This window comes from Schistosoma haematobium, chromosome 5 (genome assembly GCF_000699445.3).
Source record: "Schistosoma haematobium chromosome 5, whole genome shotgun sequence".
In the NCBI taxonomy this organism is placed as follows: Eukaryota; Metazoa; Platyhelminthes; class Trematoda; order Strigeidida; family Schistosomatidae; genus Schistosoma; species Schistosoma haematobium.
The window spans coordinates 8,134,213-8,157,218 of NC_067200.1; the positions used below are offsets into that span (position 1 = coordinate 8,134,213).

The window sequence follows — 23,006 nt, forward strand, 5'->3', positions numbered from 1 at the left end:
GTAAACCGATCGCATATTAGCACCCTAACCCTAACCTTAACCCTAACACTAAACCCTAACCCTATGGACGAGTTTCTATACCTATGCATTATGAATTCAGAACTTCTGAACCTTTATCAAACCTTAACAAGTTTTTTAATTATGTAAAAGAAGAATATCCATTGTAATTCATTACTTTCTTGTTATATATTTTTACTTTATACTGTCTTCTGATTGGCTAATATTTGAAATTGCTCAAACGCTTCTGATTGGCTCGTCCCTAAATTAGAGTCTCGCCACACAATGGTTGGGGTCAAATTTTAAGGGTACTGAATTATGATGACAATATTTAGGGTTAGAAGTAGGAGAACATTATTTGGTTATACAAGCATCCTTGGCTTTATATTTGAATCTCCTAAAGTATTTTAACACATAATCTTTATTTGGAATAGGTATTTCTTTTCATTCAGCTAAAGCACCATATTTGATTCACTGTTTGGTTACATGGTAGATGATTTCTTGGAAAAAGAAACAACAAATTTCAGGTATTTTAGAAATTAAATGAGGCATTACCTTAATTCCTATTGGTTTACTCATGTTTGTTGATCTTGTATACTTTGCCAAGAAATATTACTTCAATGAATCATTTGGTAAATTTTACATCAATCAGTTAGTTTGATCTAGCAATACTACTTATTTTCAATCACTAGCTTTTGTTGACTATTATTATTAATATCAGAAGGGGTTTTTTGGAGATTTTTAGAAATTTCACTAGTTGAAATCATGAGTCATGGAAAACCTGGAAGCACTGGACTCATGATTTCAACTAGTGAAATTTATAATAATAACCACAATACCCCTTCTGATAATAATCGTCTGCGTACTAGAGACTGACTTCAAGAGGCATTTCCTGAAATTCTAGTGAGAAGCCGTAACCAGTGGATTTCAACCAGATCTGTTGTGAAATATCAGCTCACTGAAGACAATGGTGTACGGTGGTGCAATTTCGTGGATTGGTTGAAGTAAGACATTAACACTGTTAGAAGCCAGCCAGCTCAGTTGTCTAGTTGGTTAAGCGTTTGAGCGCGAGACTGATAGGTCCTGGGTCTAAATCTCGCGAGGCGGAACCATGAATGCGCACTGATGAGGAGTCCCACACTAAGACGAAACGGCCATCCAGTACTTTCAGGTTTTCTATGATGGTCTAGCTTCAATTGACTCATGATTTCAACAAGTGATATTAATAATAAGTTTATAACTCTTGTTAAATAATATGAAGAATTTTGTAGTCTAAAAAATGGAATAATTTCATTTAGACAATGATTGAGAACTTGAAATTAGCAGACAGTTATTTGGTTGTAGTATAGAACTTCATAGAAGTGTAAAAATACAATCCCAATACTAAAACGAATCATGTAAAGACTATTTTCTTTTGGTTGATCTGGATAAACCATATCATCATCATCATCATCTTTAATTTGCATTGGATCAATCAAGACAAGTTAATACTAACGGTTACAATTTCAGTGTATTTATGTTTATGATTAACCGATATCCAACACTCATAACTAATGTAAACTAAAGTATGAATTATATAGAAAATAACATGAATTTTGGAACTTACCATACGTTATATTATCATAAGTTACCATTCTTTTCCATTTTATAGTAGAATTTAACCATTCAGTGTAGTCATTCATACCGCAACAATGAAACTAATCAGTGAAAATAATAATAACCAAAATATTTATACAGGAATACAGTACGATGAGATTATTGGATAGTCCCTAATTCTCAGAATCAAATATGAGATAGTTATTTATTCTTTTAAGTCTGATAAACTTCGATAGTTGTCACTAAGTTGGTCATGGAAAAAAATATTACAATTTTGCTTTGAAAATTTAACAGAATAGAATGGATTCATTTATTTCATCGATTTTTGTCAACTACTTACAATTTAGAAACAGTAGTACAAGAGGTTTTGTGGATATTATAGTAATTTCAATAGTTGAGATCATGAGTCAATTGAAGCTAGACCACCATGGAAAACCTGGAAGCACTGGATGACCGTTTCGTTTTGTTGTGGGACTCCTCATCAGTGCGCATTCACGATCTCGCCTCGCGATCAGTCTCGCACGCTAGCGTTTAATCACTAGACCACTGAGCTAGCCGGCATCCAACGGTGTTAATGTCTAACTTCATCCAACCTTTTTTATATACGTATATTATCGTCTAGTTGAAAGTGATTTGATGATTTCCAATACTGAGACAAATACATAATTGACTGTTAAAAAACAAACTTTGGAAACGTGATGAACTAGTATTATAAGTTTAAAATGGATGAAATGTGTCTATCTGTGGTATACAGGACACACGTTTAGTCCTATTCAGGACTATCCAGATATATTATATGAACAACAAGATGATCCAACCTAGTTTGAAATAAAATCTATATACGTTGCATAAATGAGTGGCTATACAGGGTTCAGTAGCTAAGTGTGTAATGCGTTGCATTCAAAGATAAAGGTACTGGGTTCGAATCCTGCGGTGAATATCAAATCTAAGATGTAAGTAAATCCAGATAAAAAGTACGAAATAGAACGAAAACAAAATCTTGAATTCACATAAAGTCCATTGACTGTTTTAAATAGAAGCAATTTATTTCACTTTAGTTTTGGATAAATATGCTACTTCACAAACGATTGATATTTGAACATTGAAAATTCCCCATTGAATGCATCTTCTTTATGCAATCCAATTATAACTCACATTCTAAACTTCTATCAATCCATGATACAGGTGGATAATTACAAATGGACATAAGTAATCTCATTGTTATTTCTTACACAGTTTTGACCTCACCAATCTATGAAATCAGTAATTCTTCAATAAAATTCAGTCAGTCAATAAGTGATGTTGAGTACTACTAGATGTATGAGGGCCGTTATCATTTCCTGGTCGCCCACACCTTCGAAGGGTTCTTTTGGATGTAATTGAAAAGGAAATTGAGTTAGAGGTGGTCTTAGTGACTCGACAGCGTGACCTCAGTGCCCAAGAAACATCTGCTCGAGGTCGGTCACACACGACCTTTTCGCGAGTAATTTTCGTGTCAGCTACGTACAGGTTGAGGCCTTACCGCCGGAGACGGAAATCCGTGGGATAAGGCAAGGCGTGCATTTTTAAAGTCGACCTTTTATAACCACACCCCTCCTTGTGAGAAGGTAGCATCGCTGTTATGCTGGTTGTCTGAAGGAAACACGTTATTGCCGTCACACTTCTGTAGTCAGTAGTACGACTTCGCCTTCGAACCTTGTGTTTGCTGCTTTTACTCTTACCGCTCTTCAACCGACCTGTCTGGCATGATGGGACCTTGAGGAACAGTTGTTCCAGCCAGTATAGCTTGACTGATTCATTACGATAGGCAAGCCCGACTACGGCGTTAAGGTAGCAGTGATGGTCGAGTTCAATAGAATTAGACACTTATGAACATGACTATTAGTTGATGAACTGTATCACTATACAATGCGAATTCTCTTCACATACTAGTTAAATAAACAACTGAATTTCTTCTTTTTCTTACAGTTGCTGTTTACTTTATTCAACTTACATGTTGATGAACATAATTGAACAATAATGTTGGAAAATTATTTGTTTCAGCACCTAAATATTGAATTTGAACCCTTTGTAATTCATCTAAAAACATCCCTACACTCTACAAATAAAAGTAAAAAGAAGAGAAAAGATTAGTTGAACCAATTTTTTGTAGTTATGATTATTCAGATTATAATATACTACTTAGAACAATATGATAAGTAGTCAGATGTGTCTGAATTGTCATTGAATGGTTTTTGAATTTCTTTTATGTCGTTGTTTTAAATTGGATTGAAGCTAAGAATGAATGTTAACTCAATGGTCCTAATGGTTAATAGTTCACTAGGAGATATGAATATTTGGGTTTCAACTGTTAGTAGGGTTGTGAGTACATTGTGTTGAGGTTTATCATAATAAGACAGAAGTCTGTAAAATATTAACCTTTGATGTTGTCCCTGATAAGTCTTGCTAATTGAACGCTATATTCGGTCCCTAAGCTATCCTCGTAACCCCCAAGCTAGAACTACACAGCTACCTGAACACAAGAGCAAAGGCGCGAAATATGCGAGAAACACTTTACTTCGAAGGTTCGTTTCAGTACAGAAAATATAGGGTTTTTATAGTATTTTAGATGTCGTCGGGTTTTTCAGAAAATTCTAGAATGCTACTAAACATAGTAGCAGTATAGTAACCAGCCAATCAGAAACTCTACATGTGACTTTTCACATTCTTGCTGCTTCTGGTTAGACTTCTTATATCCCAGCGAAGATTAAATTACGGGTAACTTCTGAGACATGTTAATTGACTAATATTATCTATACATTCTTATGGTATAATTATTCAATAATTAGATTATGTGTATTTATATTCCTCTTATTATAAGCTTTATTTCGACTTATAATTTATTATTGTACGATTTACGGTTGTGAAGCTACTATGTTCAGTTTATTGACTACTGCCTCCCACGTTTACAGTCACTTTGTGGCTTTATTGTGTATAAATGTTATTTCCTATTTTATGCTACATTGCGGTCTGATTGATATATAAACCCAGTATGTTTGAAATAAATGAATCATATTGCAGAAGCTGGTATTGTGTTCCGGACCCAAGCGGTCGGACTAGGCGGACGTAGGACCAAATAAGGACGCTAGGTTGCCCATACCGCTCGAACGTCATTGGTTTGGCATAGTGCGAAGATTGTATAAGTCGTATTTTGATTGATGGATAGATCACGTGATAAAAAGGCGGACATAAAAACATAACGCTTTTACCGGACGCTGATTGGATGAAGTGATTCTTAGTTTTCCATGAGCCTTTCTTGTCTTTTTCGAGGAATTTTCTGGATCACCTCAACAGTCCCTGATTTATTTCATACATCACAAGCTTTCATTTGGTGCATGATTCATTGCCATACCCTTTTCTGTTCCAAAACTGTTTTAATTTAAAGATAATCCTTAGCACTCCATTTTTTTCTATCCTAATGCCTAGTTTGAATATAATTGTAGTTTTCTAACTCTGTGTATTGTAGTCATGCTAATTATCTACTTATTAATCTGAATAGGGAATAAGTCGAGTGACATTCCAGTCAATTCGTCTTCTCTCTCTCTATTGTCTATTGACCTATCAAGTAACAGAATATTTTTCATCTCTTTTCTCCCAAGGCAGTTTTGTCACAATAAAACCCATGCATTATTAGCTTCAAGGTTGAACTAGATAGTTGATCACGTCAATATCTTAAACTAGATAGAGACAAATTCTATCTTGTTTATTAGTCGGTAGTAGATAATTCAAGGACTTCAGACATTGTAAATGAAAGATGTTCTATACATATAACATCAAACCCTATTCATCTTTTCAATCTTAATCGATCAGTGTTGAAGATAGTTTTAAAGTTGTTCCCATTTAATTGAAACATGGAGTTTTATTTACCAGGTTGAAGAATAAATTGACAGAGATTTGTTTTTGTTTTTTACCATTAATTTCAATGACATCATTTAGAAATTATTACATAATCTCAAACTGATTTGATCAGTTAAGAGTCAACATAGTAACTACTGGACCCTGGACTAGCTTTCTTTTTCCTGAAATCAGATTTTAAACTTTGTTAATTTTAAAAAGGCGAGTCGATTGAAGCTAGACCAACATGGAAAACCTGGAAGCACTGGACGGCCGTTTCGTCCTAGTATGGGACCGTCCAGTGCTTCCAGGTTTTCCATGGTGGTCTGGCTTCAATCGACTCATGATTTAAACCTGTGAAATTTCTAAAACTCTCCACAAAACCCATTCTGATAATTTTAAAAAGGTTATTTTTTAAAGAAGAGATCTACAATGAGCTGCGAAATGTTGGAAAATCATCTTATTGATAATATATTATTAATTTTTTATTAGTTGAATTCATGAGCCAATTGAAACTAGGTCACCATGGAAAACCTGCAAGCACTGGATGGCCGTTTCGTCCTATTGTGAGACTCCTCAATAGTGCACACCCACGACCCCGCCTCGCGAGATTCGAACCCAGGATCTATCGGTCTCGCAAGCGAGCGCTTAACCACTGGACCATTGAGCCGGCATCAAACGGTGAATTCAACTATTAAAAAATTACTATAATATCCACAAAATCCCTCTCTAAATTTATTATTATTATTACTTTGCATAAACCTGAAACAATAATTAAGGTTAATTATCATATATTAGTTTCATTTCATGGTTTCTCTTTAGTTGCTTACAATCATACTTACATTCTAATGTACCAGGGAGTTATTACATAATATGAAACAAATGATAATCGAGATGATGACGAGTGTCAGTATTATGTGCGTGTATGTATGTATGTGCATATATTTATTATTGTAGAGAGAGGAATGAAGAAGCAGTGACAGACAATGAAAGCTACCTTTTTTGAGATTGTCTTATTTAATTCGACATCTGCTTTATTCTATGGGTCGTCAACTTGTGTATAATATTTAAATTACTGTCAGATTCTTTTCTTTTCGAAAACTACTATAATTTAAACATTACCGTTTTGTTCTACTTTTTCTACTCCAATGTCCTAGTTTGGATGTAATTGCATTTTTACCATTTCTTGTGCGTTGTGATCTTGTTATTGATACAATGATTTATACAACTATTTTGACTTATAGGCAGAGATGCATAGTAGCTAACAGTTGAATCCAGGAGGCGTGTTTTGTCATATTTGGTACTTGTCAGCTGGATGTACCTACATCCCAGAATTAATGTTCACTCCGGGACTCGAATTCAGATGACTAGTCCGAAATAAGACAAAACGCGTGTCCTGAATCCCACTGCTAGCTACCATCCATCTGTGCTTATAATGCTTGTGATTTAAGGCAATATCAATGCAATCCGCACAGGATGCACACACATTTTAAACTAAATAAGAAAGATTGGTTCAGCAAAGAGTTCTCTTTTCGGCGAATCCATTTTCAAAGTTGTACAATCGCAAATATATATACTTATTTTTCAGAATGACAATCACAATAAGAAGTCCAATAATCGAACACCTTGTGAACACAGGTCACTCAATTAAGACGGACTCTGCGTTCAAAGTCACCTATATGGAAAGCAAAAGTCTTCCAAAGGCAATAGTCATATATCTGGGAATACCAGAAGTGTGTCACAATTGATTGACCACTGGGTGGTGATCAACGTCATGCGTGTCTAATCCTTATTAGTGCAGATCGAATGCTATCGATCATGTTGCAATGTGGCCACCAGTCTGGGTGACTCGACACTGCGGGCACTATATATTGAGATTTAGATGGTGGTTGGAGGTAGTCGACAGGAATCCGTCAGGGAGCACCAGTTCCCTCAAGATTACAGGTACACCATGCTGACGAGTGCTAAGTAGCACGAAACCCGGGCTCAGGGTTTCCTGTCGACTACTTCCAACCACCATCTAATCAGAAGTGTGTGTCCAAAAAAGATTGGTACAACCTCTTCTTCTACCATAGTCTTAATGTTTCATAATTTCTTTCATACTCTTATTCCTTTACATCCATCTGCTTCCTCATACATCTTTTCCTTAAACCTTCTACCCTCGCTTGATTTATTTCTGTTTCTATAATCCTCCTGATTACATTTCATCTCAATTACAACATTTGATCTGATCATGCTGAACCATCCCTTCTCAATGATAATTTCCCTATCTATCTTTATAATGAATATTTAAGCCCTTAACAATCAAACTACCATTAGTTTCCCTTTTTAAGCAAAGATGGAGGGTGATTAGCAGTGGAATTTAGGACGCGCGTTTCTTCCTAGAGTTGATGCTCAAGTAAAACAACACCATGTGAATTTATTAGTTTCCCTGTTTAAAAAAATATTTTTTTAATACCTTTGTTTATTCTATATCACTATCACCATGTCTAACAGAAGTTTATTATCATCCTGGACGAAATAAGTAAATATGTTTGCGATTGTACAGCTTTGGTAATGGATTCACCCGAAAGAGAACTCTTCACTGAACTGATCTTTCTTATTTAATATCTTAATGGATTTATTCTGTTTACATTTTAAACGATTACATAACAAGGTATATACAATGAAATGATTGATGATAATAATAGTAAGTTACTTTTTTTAAAAAAAAACCAACTTACTGTTTTAGGATCTTTATAAATCCATGTCAAAAATACAGCAGCATCCGCAATTAAAAGGGAAATTAGTATAAACATATTCTGTAAACAAACATAGAAAGTAAACAAGTCAAAAATGAATTTATGAATTGTGTTTATCTTTTGTAATGATTGGTACCATGTTAAGTCCATATAAGTCTATTCTAACCTTTGGATAAACTAATCTATTTATTCTTCTTAAGTCACATTTTGATCTTGTTGATGATCCGATCGTATATGTGTTAATCGCTTGCTCCATTCATTCAGTGTCTGTAATTTATTTTGGTCTGAATATAAATATTGAGTCAGATTTGATTAAATTGAGTTGGCTCACTCGCCTTTTTTTATTGCGCGTCATTTCATTTTGTTTCGCCTTGTTCCACTCTTACGTGTTCGCTTCCTTCTCTTCGTTTCCTTGATTGTCTGTCTAGATCAAAGAGTGTACGAAATATACGTATTCATACTCTATTCTCGTCTTTGCTTCACTCAATTCCGGTTTTTAATAACGCACCCGGGGTTTTCTAATAAGCTTCCAGGTTCTCCGGCTAATAAGTGTGATATCGGAAGCAGTGTCGAGCCGTAGGCGAGTATGGTAACCATCAACATCGATAGTTACATATTTCCGTCAACTATGTCCTGATCGTGTATGAGCTACCATTATTTGGCTGGTTGGTGCATGGGGTTTATGTCTCCTGGAATAAAATCGTGATGGAAGATGATACATCTTTTTACAGCGAGATTCTATATATCCTTTCTGCTGACATTTAGTACAACGGTAGCTTTTATAGGGGCAAAACTTCTTGTAATGCCACTTCCCGAATAACCAGCACGAGGATGAAGCCTGATTGTTTGAACTGTCCTTCTTACGTACAAGAGAATCTTTCTAGCGATTTATTACCTGCACGTATGGTGGTCGGCCACTATTTTCAACCATAGAAGTGTCATGTTATAAATTCACCAACATCCGACAGTCACTAGTCATTTTTTGTAGTGTTATATTTGGACACTGTTCAATTTTGCTCAAAATTCTGGTTCTGATGTCGGCATCTTCAGGTGACTGCAAGCTGCATACAAAAACAAGACACTTGAACTGATCTGCCATTGCTGATAATTTGAGCCACTCCCACTCGCGATTTACTATACCAGCATGTTGTACACAGTAATCGTCTCCCGCTTTAGCCAACTTCAGACATTGGTAACGAATACTGAACAACGGTGACTGTTCACCAAAAATTTGTGATAAAGTTACGACCGCTGCATCAAATGAAAGGTCTCTTGGATACTTAGAGAGAATGAAATTGGTGTAGTGCTGATGTTCAGTTGTGCCAAGTTTGCCTAGCAATACTCTGACCTTTGCTGCATCATCAAATTTCTCTAGGTCGACCTTGAATACATCTCCGTGTTTCTTGAACCATGATTCAAATGTGACACCAGCCAAACCATCAAAATGAAATTCATGGACAGAATTAATAATGTGGTCAACATGAGATTTGAAAGGATCATCTGTAAGCCCCTCCTAATTTAGATTCATGTGCTAGATTAAAGTCTCTATAATACGAATCTGGAACTGTTTGAAGCTTTTTTCTTGTCGATCCAGCAAGGCTTCAAACTGGTCAAAAGTAAATGACATCTTGATGAGTTAACCCCGTCGCCAGTTGTTATATCTAGATGCTTATATTCTTGATATGCCGCGTATAACTTGAGAACTAGAACGCTAGAATCCTTCCAAGTCGCAATGGGAAGACAGAAGACTAGTGAAAAGAATGTCATTCCAGACAATGTCGACGACAACCCTAGTAGAAAATACACACATTTATATATTGATTGTACACCCATTTTGATTAATAATTAGAATGAAATCACATATGTGAAAAATACCTAGAGTTATAACAAATCACAAACTGAGCATAGTTCATGTCAATGGAATACAAGAATATAGTATATTACACAGGTTGAAATCATGAGTCAATTGAAGCTAGACCACCATGGAAAACCTGGAAGCACTGGATGGCTGTTTCACCCTAGTATGGGACTCCTCAGCAGTGCTCATCCACAATCCCGCACCCCGCGGGATTCAAACTAAGGACCTACTGATTTGCGCGCGCGAGCACTTAACCAATAGACCACTGAGCCGCTACCGTACACCATATAGTATATTATACAGAATAAAATATCATACAGGGAAACAAAAACGAAGACTACACTGAATGATCATCACATTGAATTAGAACGGAAGTAATCTTGAACAAAACTTATAATGAGTAAATCAATCGAAAATTGACTTTTCTTTCCATCAGATCAAATGTTTACCAATCAGTAATCAACATAATAGTTTGTAGTCGCTAAAACACTGAGTCCTATAAATCATGTTGAATTATTAACTTCATGAAACTGTTTAATTCAAATGTATAGTTTATGGATATAAGTTTAAGGAATATGACATTAATTTATGCCTATACTAATACAGATCGCTTCAATCTGTACAAATCATCATTACTTTCACTTTTTAATGTTGATAACAGTTTATTTTTAAAGTCCTAGATCAAATCATAGTTGACTTAAAGAATAGATTGCAAAGAATGTTAAGAAAACTAATGTCTAGAGTTATTCACAACTGTGTGCTATAGATAAACTTTATATAACTCAGGTTAATATTACATAATGAAAAGAGGATATACAATCAAACATAAAACTTATGGAAATGGATCCTGATAAAAATGAAGATATTTTGTCATTTTGACAAGTGCAGTAATATATACCAGTCTGTATTTCTAATTTCATTAAAGTTTTTAAATAATGAAACTCTCATTTAATTCAGTCGCTGAATTACAATCTTGCCTCCAACTAGGCTGACTTCATAAATTATAGTTGTCTTTTAGAACTTGAAAGAAAGTCTTGGTGATCTTAGTCACCTGTAGTTGAGACCTTAAATATTGAAAATCATTTGGTTATGTTGTGTTGAGATCATGAACCGATCAATGTTAGACCATCATTAGAACTTGGAAACACTAGGCAGTCATTTCGTCTTAGTAAAGGACTTCTCAGCAATACGCATCCACGAACCCGCACAAGGAAACCTAACCAGTGGTCATTTGGTTTCGCGTGAATATTTAAATCACATCCAATTGTGTTAATGTCTAACTTCAATCAATCCACAATATCGCGCGATCATCTTTCATTGTCTTCATTAACATCTACTTCGTGTAAAGTATGGAATAATAATACTATTCAGAATGATAGAGTAAACATTACCACCATCTTAATTATAAATTATTTTTGTCAAAATAACTTCATATACTACTGATATGAAAAATTGAATTAACTTACACATTTCATAAAATATTCTGCACGAAAAAGTAATCCAAACAGAATACAAATTGCATTCATCAAGATTATTGTTAAATGTATAAAAATTACAGTCGGTAATGGTCCTATTGAAATATATTCAAATAAATAAATAAATTGGTTTCATTAACATGACTATTATAAAGGAATTATATCAAACGCTTTTATTAGATTTATACTAAAGATGATTCTTGGATGCTCATTTGTAATAACATAACTATAATGAAAATTTCACCGTTAATGATATTACATAACTTTATATCCTGTATTATATTTATTTCAACGGTTGAGATCATGGGTCAATTGAAGCTAGATCACCATGGAAAACCTGGAACTAATGGACGGTCGTTTCGTCCTATTGTGGGACTCCTCAGCAGTGCGCACTCACGAACCCACATTGCGGGACTCGAACCCAGGACCTATCAGTCTCGCGCCAGGCGCTTGACCAACTAGACCACTGAGCCGGCCGGTATCCAACGGTGTTAATGTATAACTTCAACTAATCCACGAAACTGAGCGATACATCCACCACTGATATCAGTGAGTTACTATCTCACAACTGACCCGGTTGAACTCCATTGGTCACTGCTTCTCACTAGAACTCCAGGATATACCTCTTGAAGCCAGTCACTAGAGAGCATTTGTTGATTAGTATATTTATACTTACCTTTCTTTTAAATCTTCTATGTCAAGATAAATATCAAGAAAAGTTGAACGTTCAGAACAGTCATATATAAAGTTATTTGTTAATATATTAAAGACCTATCACTTACTTCTCTTCCACTTATAGCGTAGTTATACCCATATTAGAATTTCTTTAATATGTGTGTGATCAGTAATTTATTCAATATTATTGTTAGGATGGCATGCGAGAACTACGATGAAGCCTCCAAACGCCCTAAAGGAGTCGAAGAGTTTCCATCTAATCAGAACGTGATTAAGCTTTCTAGAATATCAACGTGGCATGCTACTATAACATGTCTCTTTTCGGATTGACTGGATTATAATGTTGATGTAACAAACGCTAATATCCATAAATACCCATGATTCTCTGTACGTTTTGATTCTTACCTAACAAACACTTCTCCAATCTTCTTCTGTCCTCTGATTTGCAATTATGGAGGTTCTATATGTTCGAGTAACGTAGTTGTATGCCGTACTATCAAATGATGAGTGATTTACAAATCTGAACAATATAATTAGAAGCTATTTACTATCTGTGTTGTGCTTTATTCTGGATGTCAAGCTAGCACTGATCGCTATGTTTTATTCTAAGGTGTTATCTTACTATTATCGTATCATTGATCGGTAGAAAATCATTGATATTAGATAGAACGTCTAAACGAGTTCATCAATACTCAGATTAAATCAATATTACGACTATCCTGTCTTATGATTCGATCTTAATAACCCCTAAAATAATCACAATTGATTGATCACTGGGTGGCGATCAATGTCATGCGTGTCTAGTCCTTATTAGTGCAGATTGAATGCTATCGATCATGTCGCAATGTGGCCACCAGTAGCACGAAACCCGGGTCCAGGGTTTCCTGTTGACTACCTCCAACCACCATCTAACCCCTAAAATAACTGTAACATCAAGAAAATGAACTATTTTGAAGATGAACATTGCTATTATTCATAAAGTCCTTATTATCACATTGATTATGTACATTCTTGAAACTCTAAACACATTAATTATCATCTATATTAATTAGGTCATAACTAGCCAGATTAGTTTTCTCTAAGAAAATATTGACAAAATCTATTGCTACTAAATCAATAAATATGAACTTGAAATAACTTTCATGGATTAAAATGGAATAGTTTTCTGGAATTTATGTATATTCATTTAGTACAATTGATAAATTTATCAAACACTAGCAGTAGACATTATGTTATTGTGTAATTCATAGTATTGTAGTGTGTGCTACTGATGGTGATAGATATAAGTAGTATGTATCATCAATCGGAAGTAAAAGGTTTGGTAGTGGAAGGTTAAGGGAATGAGAACAAAGAATCATTGGTGTGGAAACGAAAAAAAACCAATGAAGCCTGAGACGATTGACTGACATTTTACAAATGAAGTATTTACTGTATGGTTCTCAGATTTTACTAAGAGTTTTGTGTTCAAATACGTTTGATTGTCCCCACTTGTGTTGTTGTTCACTACAGTATGAGTAAAAATGTAATCGAACAAGTTGAAGTATGATGACTAAACTAAGGGATTTAACTTTACGATTCAATTGTTGGATGGTAGACGGGTGAAGGGGATAAACTGTAAGTCTGTTCTTCATAGTAGTAGACACTGATCAAAAAAGCGTACTTGAAATCTTAAGGGAACTAATGTTACCTCTTAGATTTGAACTCATCTAACTTGGTGTTATATTTGAAGACTACCACTGTGCTATGAAAGTCGCCATACGAACATCAGTAACACGAATGTCAACCACTAAGCAACCTAATTTCAAAGCTTTCTACCGACTCCCTTCACTCACCTAATGTGTGAAATCAATAATAATCGATGTGAATGATGTAACCTTATCTTATAGTTCACCTGAGGTAGAGTTAAAATGACGTAAACTTACGTAGGATTTCACAGAATAAAATCGATCTTAATTAGATCTATTTCTAGAAAGTTATTCCTAGTATTCATATTTATTTAAAAATCTCTTCAATATGATAAATCATTTTTCAGTTTGTTAGACCATCATGGAAAGCCTGGAGCCAATGGATGGCCGTTTCGTCCTATCACGGGACTCCTCATCAGTGCGCATCCACGATCCTGCCTCGAGAGATTTGAACCCGGGACCTATCAGTCTCGCGCTCAAACGCTTAACCACTAGACCACTGAGCCGGCCAGCATTCAACGGTGTTAATATCTAACCTCAACCAATCCACGAAATTGCACGACATATCCACCACATCGTATATTCATATATGAGAACGGTTTAAAAATAACAATCTAGAATTTACCTCGAAGTAATCTAAATAAAAATTGAGGTTGTTCACCAGTAAAATCAACATTTGATTTTGTATATTGTTCATCTACAGCTTTAACAATACCACGAAATAAATTCTCTAATGATTCAAATAATAAAGCAATTGGTCCAATAATATCTCGAGTCGCCATTATCTTAGTAGAGAAAAAAGAATATTTTATTCGAAAAATGAATTAGGATATGAATAAATAAATGTCCAACTATAATAATTGCTGCTAAGAAACCGGCTATGAAGAAAAACCATTCAGAAAATAAAAGGAAATTTCTCTAACTTGTACAATCCCAGGTTTTCAATGGTGATCTAACCGAGTTCAGTTCATGATTTTGAAAGGTGAAACTATTCTATGCCAACGGCATTAAATGATTTTGAAGGTGACCTTGAGATCACTCAATCAAGCCATTTGAGCCATCATAGCCATTTGAGTACTTGCAGAGAGAACAGGAGTTTATCCTTGTCAGGCTTCCTCATCTAGTAATAGTAAATCAATGTTCAGTGGTCAATTGTACAAGATAAGACATTTTCAACTTGATGACTGATTTAAGTGAGTTTGAATTATGTTTTCTGGTTAGTGTTCTTTTAGCATGTTAGTTTTCTACGGGATGGAGCCGCTAATCCCATGCCCAACCCTCCTTTTTACCCGGGCTTGGAACCGCCAGTAGCCCCAGAGGCGCTCCAGGCGTAGTTGATTTAAGTGAGGCTCAGTGATATTTCCCTGGCCTTACAATAACTGCCAAACATGAAGTTTAGGATAGATTCTTTGAATAGAAAATTGTACTTTTGTTGAGTTTAAGCACAGTAAATGTTTGAGAAATGCAAATTGCGCTAAAATAATACTTCCCGTTCATCAAGCCCTCAATAAAGCATCCATTTCTTATGAAAGGGCTCCAAAGTATAGGAGAATAGTAAGATTACAGTGGAATAACAGTTTTAACACTCCATAAATTTATTATGTTTGATTATCGACAACTAAGTCTAAACATCAAACTACTGTAATTTCAATAAACCGTAAATCCTATCCCCTACTCCTAACATTAGAATTCCGACACCGTAGTTCCTTACTCTTATACTTCTAAGCGTTATCTCTTAACCCTAAAACATTGACTTTAACAGTTTATTCCACAAAAATGTCATTATCAAATTCTTACAAATTACGAAACATAATCAAAACCATCATTCCCTGCAACAGACTATCATCAACAGACTTTTAAATTCGCGCTAATAGTTAACATCAGCTAAATTTATTTTGATTGGTCACTCAAGGCCATTAGTATGATGTAGTTTTAACATTTAAGCTGTGAAAATTCGACGATCTCTACAAGTCCCGTATACTAATGTTAATCACATATTCACTACTGAATAGCTTCAAGATGTAACTCCTGGAGATCTAGTAATAGGCCGTGACCAACAAGGCTTAATCCGTGCTGGCTATGTAACAGTAATTCATCACAAACTCCATCAAAATCATCCACCTGATTTGCAAATTTTCTTTACTTAATATTTAAAAATGGATACAATATAGTGTATTTTTCAGTGATTGCATTGATAAAATATGACTATAACATTTCAGCCTACCTATATCTGAATTGTATTCAAGTTTTGTTGTAAATCTTCTCATAGTCAGATTGAAGAAGCATTATTTAGTTTTATTAATATATAACTTGGAATCCGACCTAAAATAATATCACTTATAATCTATGCTTCTATATTAGGACTTTAGAAAAAAGAAATTAAGAAGATATCTAGAAAACATGTTAAAATAGTAATATATGGTGTGTGCTACTGATGTCGATAGATATAAGTAGTATGTGTCATCAATGGGAAGTAGAATGTCTGGCATCAGATCATTAAAAAGACCAAAGAAAAGAGAACAAGAACAGAGAATGTTTAGTGTGGAAACGAAAGAACAATGAAGTCTAGGACAATTGTGTTATATCCCGATGAGAATAAAGAATGGTAATTGCTGGAATCTATTTTTTGACTAATAGTATACAGATATTTTCATCGTATAATTGTTAAGCAACCAACCTGCTTATATTCGTGTTCCTCTTATCATAAGCCTTATTTTGACCTATGAATTATTATGATACGATTTACCATCCTCGAGTTATGCCCAGTCTATTAACTACTATCTCCCACATTCACAGCTACTTTTGGCTAAATCTTGTGCAAATGTTATTTTCCATTTTATGGTACGATGTGGTCTGTTTGGTTTGTATATAAACCCAATATGTTTGAAATACGTGATTCACATCGCGGAGGCTGAGATTGGTGTTCAGGACTTAGAAGGAAGCAGGACCGATAGGGAATCTAGGCTGCTCGTACGGGTTTTATGCGTCATTGGTCCGGTCAATAAATTACTGTTCTCTAAGTTTCGGTATCATTACATTATAATATTGATAGGGGCACAAACCCATAAGTTATAACAGATTGACCGACATTTTGCGAATGGAGTATTTACTGTATGGTACTCAGGTTTTACTTAGAGATTCTGTAATTTTATACTCAAATGCAATCGATTGTACCCACTTGTGTTCTTGTTCATTACAATACTAATGTCAATGACATTTTAAAAAATAATCTGAAATAATTCAGAACAATGGCATTAAATAGGTGAAGACAGAAGTATAAAAGACGAATGTATTTATGCAATTGTATTTGATTTCTAAGTTGTTTCAATATTATATCGTCAATCACTAATGATGAATAATTACTCAAATTCACATGGATTGTACTCATACTATGATGCTTAGATGATGGATAAAATTGTTCAGGAAGTTTTAGAAATGTTAGGAGCTCACGGGCAGATAAACTGTGGAAAAAAACCAACCATGTTTAAGTAGATTGCAGTGTTGGGTGATTCAAGATTGCGGTGATCATAAACCTGTGTTGAGGGAAATATTGAACATTTATAGTTACTTATGTTTTTTGATCGCTAGTTCATTGACTAGATGATGATTACTAAACACGATTTCGAAACTATCAGTCTCGTGTACGAGCGCCTAACTACTAGACCACTGAGCTGCCCGGCATCCAACGGTGTTAATGTCTAACTTCAATTAATCCACGAAATTGAGTGACATATCCACCATTGTCTTCAGTGAGTTACTATCTCACAACAGACCAGGTTGAACTTCACTGGTGGCTGCATCTCATTAAAACTCCAAGAAATACCTCTTGAAGCCAGTCACTATTGAGCATATGTTGTTTCATATCAGAAGGGGTGTTGTGATTGAGATCATCAGTCAATTAAAGCTAGACCATCGTGGAAAACCTAGAAGCACTATAGGTTTACAATGACTTAGTTTTTCATTTTCTAAAATTAATCAGTGATGTAAGATTACAAAATGGATCTATTCAATGAATTGAAATTTGATAATAAACTTACAATAATATATAATGTAATAGTAGCTATCATCCATTCTAATGTCCAAATAAGAAATATTTGTCGATCCAACCAATCATTAAACCAAAGTGTAGTTTTTTTCATTATTTATCATATACATATATATAATCCAACGTATAGAATAACAAGATGATGATCAAACTGAATCTTTTAATTTGAATCAGTTTAATTGACAGTGTATATAATGATTTCATCTAGTAACCAATCATTCAGAAGGGTATATTAAGTATGGTAACTATCGGACAGACATATCTGTACACATTCAATATTAAGCATTATTCATCAATAATTATGGTTAAATTGGTCTATAGACAGTTCTAGAGTAAAAACAAAATGATTGAGTATTTATTTGTAACTAAAAGCACAAATGTGATAATATTATGTGGTCAATATAATACAATGTTATCTATCTATCTATCTTATCGATTAAGATTTTGAACCGATTGATGTTAGACCACCATTGAAAACCCGAAAGTACTGGACAGCCGTTTCGTCCTATTGTGGGACTATTCAGCGGTGCATACCCACGATCCCGCTCGCAGGATTCAGTCTCGCGGCCTTCCAGGTTTCCAATGGTGGTCTAACATCAATCGGTTCAAAATCTCAACCAACACTGATAATTACCATGTGCTCACTAGTGACTAGCTTCGTGAGGGAATTCTTGGAGTTCTAGTGAGAAGCCGTGACCAGTGAAGATAATCCGTGTCGGGTAGAGACAGGTATCTACCTCAGTACAATGGAAGATGGTCGAGCGATTTCGTGAATTGGTTAAGGTTAGACATTAACAACGTTGGATGCCGACTCAATGGTCTAGTAGGTTAAGCGTTCGTGCGCAAGACTGAAGGCACTGAGCTCGAATCCCGTGAGGTGCGATCGTGAATGCGCATTTCTAATGAGCCTCACAATGGGACGAAATGGCCATCCAGTGCTTCCAGGTTTTCAATGGTAGTTTAACATCAATTGTTTCAAGATCTAAATTAATAGCTTAATATTCTCCACAACCATATACTGATATCTATCTATATATCTATCTATCAAGCTACGCGTCGATTACAATATCAATAATTAAATAACAATCTCATATTAGTGAGCGACAACTAGATTATTCTAAGTATCATAAAATCCAGCATACATTTTTGTTAGAAGTAATTATGTACTTTTATTCAATTGATGTAAATGATAAACAGAATTTTATTTTAGTAATAATACAAATTACTACTTTATTCAGTAATAAAACTGTCACAACAACAATCTTCAGCATCAATTATGCAATGAATTTTCATTCAACATATATTGAAATTTCAGTGATTGAAATCATGAGTCAATTAAACCTAGACCACCATGGAAAACCTGGAAGCACTGGACGGCCATCTCGTCCTACTGTGGAACTCCTCATCAGTGCAAATCCACGATCCCGCACTCCACGAGATTCAAACCCAGGACCTATCGATCTCCACAAAACCCCTTCTGATAATGTATTCAAATTGTATAAAGTCAAATATATACTCACTTAAAACATTTTTTCAAATATTTACTATTTACTATTCGTCATCTATCACAAAAGACTTTGACTATTCCATTGGACACAGAGATCTTCTTTATTCATCATGAATACGATGCAAGAATTAGTTTGTATTCGTTATTCATTAAAGGGGGGACGAGTGTGGTGTGTGCTACTTATATCAACATAAATAGTATATAACGTTAGTCAGGAATAGAATGTCTGGCAGCAGAAGGTCGAGAAGATCGAATAGGAAAGAATGTGAAATGAAAGCAATTGGTATAGAAATGAAGGAATAGTGAAGTTTAAGATTATTAATTGACATTTTGAAAATTAAGTACTTAATGTATGGTTCTCAGATTTACTAAGATATTCTGTGATTCTGTGTTCAAAAACATTCGATTGTCTCCACTTGTATTTCCGTTCATTATAGATAGGCAAGAATGGAAATATTCAAAACCAGTACCGTTCACCTTAGAGTTAACCTTTAGTTGACATCACGTCAGCTGTTAGACATTTTTTGAATGAAGCTATATAAAGTATCTGGCACTTTAATTCCAAACAAGACAGATTACATAGAAAAAATGAATACCCTGCTGAGTGATCAAACTAAATTCCAAAATCTTGAGTCATGTAAAAACATTCATGAAAAGATAGAACATCAATTAGCTACGGCATTATTACTGCTGATAAATAGATGACACACCAATCGTATGTGACAAAAGTATTGGCAAACAAGAGCTGTTGAACAGTTTGGATAACTTCCACTCAAATATCAAATTCACCAGTGAAGAGAAGAACGATATTAGTATAGCTTGCATTGGTGTCCCACTTTCTAGAAGCATAGACTGTTCCATAAGATGAAATGTATTTAAAAAGAATACATGGACGGGTCAGTATACCCATTTTCATAGCTTTAGACTCCTTCAATACAAAATAAATTTGGTTAAATGTCTCAGCCACAAAACCAAACTATTATGTACTGAAGATAGTATAGATAACGAAGTAGATAAACTGAAGAACACATTACGAAATAATGACTATCCAGATAATTTCCTCAGAAAATTTCTATTGCAAGGCAGAAAAACTTACACGGTCAGTAAGAAAGACATCTATCTAAAACTCGATTTTAAATGGGACACCACGGGTGACATTTTGACACGTTAGCTCGAGCTAGTTACATTGGCTGTACTCATGGGGCTTTATCCCTGAGTGCTCGTGAACACTCACCAGCATGGTTGGGAAAAGAAGTCACCAAATCGATTAACAGAGTTAGATATTCCCACTTCGTAGATAGTGAACATCACATTAAAATAGACAAAGCTTTTTCTGTTTTATATCAAGTTCCAAACGATCTACCTAAAGGAATTAGATTATGGCTTCTCTACATAGCTGAAGTCATCTGGATCAAATGCAGAAGACCGAACTTATATATCCAGAAGAGGTATATTCAAACTCTATGTTTACCTTGTCCACGACTGGATCACCAGATACCTAGAATGAATGTTATAAACCTTTTATCCCCCTACCAATTCCTTTTGCATTTATACCTTCCTTAATCTACACATTCATTTATCTCAATTCACATTAATTCTTTTTTTATCGTAATTGCCTTGATATCACTTCTCTTATTACATATTACATTTACACGTTGTTATTATTATTACCTCGATTAACAAAACGAAATCCTTCTACTATGCATTTTATCTACATGACATTTTATTTCATTAAATTACTACTATACTGATTATGACTTGACACTACTACGGATCGGATGGCTGTTGAACTTAGTCAGAGTGGACAACAACACAGATGCAAGTAAATCTTGTTGACGAGTTCCAAATGGGACGAAACGCGCGTCGTGAATTCCACTGGTAGTCACTATCCATCTCTGCCTTCAGTACCAACTTCAGTTTACTATTAACAAACGCGACGGAAATAGTGCCGGATGCAGCAACCTCAGACTTCATTTTCAGGCGAATGGTATGGTTGCACCCAAATGTTATTCTATTTTTGAGATTAGCTTATGATACTTGAATGACCTAAATTTTTCAGAACAAGCAATGTCAATCATCCCGATGACATGAGAGCTTATGTGTTGCACAATTCTCAATTCTCAGGAGCGTGAGTTTAGACTGATACTATATACTGTTTGTGTCTCCCCAGTGTTTGAATATCTTCCGTATTTATTCATTAGCCTTCGTATAAACGACAGGTCGAAATTGAATAAATTCGCAGAAACTTCTAGAACTATTGTCTACTTTGGTATTCGTACTACTATAATGGTAGACCTAGTCCCAAAATTGAAGAAGTAGAATTCACACTGCTGTCTACACTGGCTCGTTCTGTCGTGATAATCAGCAATATAAGGTCTAGCATTTCTGAAGAACACATTTGAGCTGGGAAGAGGGCGATCTATCGGATACAGTGGACAAGAGGTTGTGTGACCACGCCTGCATGACCAAGCTATGCCACTCCAATTTATTTGTTACCACGTTCACCATCACCGCCCTCCTCCAAGTCTTCTGTGTTGTATGTCGATCTTCTCAGCAATTAAGTATTGAGGCTCCAGAATATTTTGTTTAGAAACTAATACCACCACAACTTCACAAAAAAGACATTAGGTGGGGATTATGATAACAGTTGCCTTACATTATGTGGCACATTAGAACTTGAGGGCCATTGGCAAAGGAGATGTAGTCTTATTCCCAAAATTTTACCTTAAACTCATATACCACTTGCTACGCAACGCAAATTTAATGTTAGGTTTTGTCGGTTTGCCCAATTTCAAGCTGAGACATCACGCTCAAGAGCGTAAACTTGACCTCTAGACCACTAGGTCAGTATCCAAAGATGTTTATGTCCCACTTCAACCAATCCACGATATTGAGCGACCCTTGTGATTAATTGAAATCCATGTACTATAATGTACTTTGACTGGATATCGAATTCTGCATTTTTATTTTTGAGCTTAATTTAAATGGTAAAATACTGTAGGACAGTCTCATTGTCGTGTAATATAAAACTGTAGTTTAAGAAAAAGTGGGTTATATCAACTCTATCCGAGCACCATATGATACAACGGGTTATCAATAAACATTGAGAAAAAGTGGAATCAATTTTCTTAGTAACTACGTAAAAATAAAACGTAATTTGTTTCGTTATGCTGATTACTTTGACAAGAAAAATTGGTAAAATTCTTGTACATGTAATTTCTTTACCTATGAAGAGACTATATATCACTCAGTTTGCTCACTTACATCTGCTACGCCCCTTGGTGGAGTTTAGGCCACCCATCAGCATTCTACATCCGACCCTATCCTGGGCAATCCTTTCCGGTTGTTTTTCACTTGTTATTCATCATTTTCATATCTGATACCATTTCCCGACGTAGTGTTTTCTTCAGCCTTCCTCTTCTCCGCTTCCATTCTTGTTGATGAACACAAGTGTCTAATGACAATTAACTGCACTTGAATGCTAATAAAAATTTTAATTCAAAAGGAGAAAATTATTTTTCGTTTAAATATTGCCATGAATAATTTTAGAGCAT

General features: G+C 35.0%; 1 protein-coding gene across 1 annotated transcript in view; it reads right to left on the reverse strand.

The window, feature by feature from the left end:
- The window catches only part of MS3_00009085 (uncharacterized protein), a 32,267-nt gene extending 13,965 nt beyond the window's left edge, over window positions 1-18,302 (reverse strand). Inside the window, exons 1-6 of the mRNA XM_012944307.2 lie at window positions 17,938-18,302; window positions 14,526-14,685; window positions 11,532-11,635; window positions 8,190-8,267; window positions 3,587-3,691; window positions 1,604-1,694 (exon numbers count right to left, since the gene is read on the reverse strand). Coding sequence (XP_012799761.2) covers window positions 1,604-1,694; window positions 3,587-3,691; window positions 8,190-8,267; window positions 11,532-11,635; window positions 14,526-14,685; window positions 17,938-18,039 — 640 coding nt within the window. The 5' untranslated portion in view covers window positions 18,040-18,302. The remainder of the gene's footprint in view (window positions 1-1,603; window positions 1,695-3,586; window positions 3,692-8,189; window positions 8,268-11,531; window positions 11,636-14,525; window positions 14,686-17,937) is intronic.
- Between the last annotated feature and the right edge of the window lie 4,704 nt (window positions 18,303-23,006).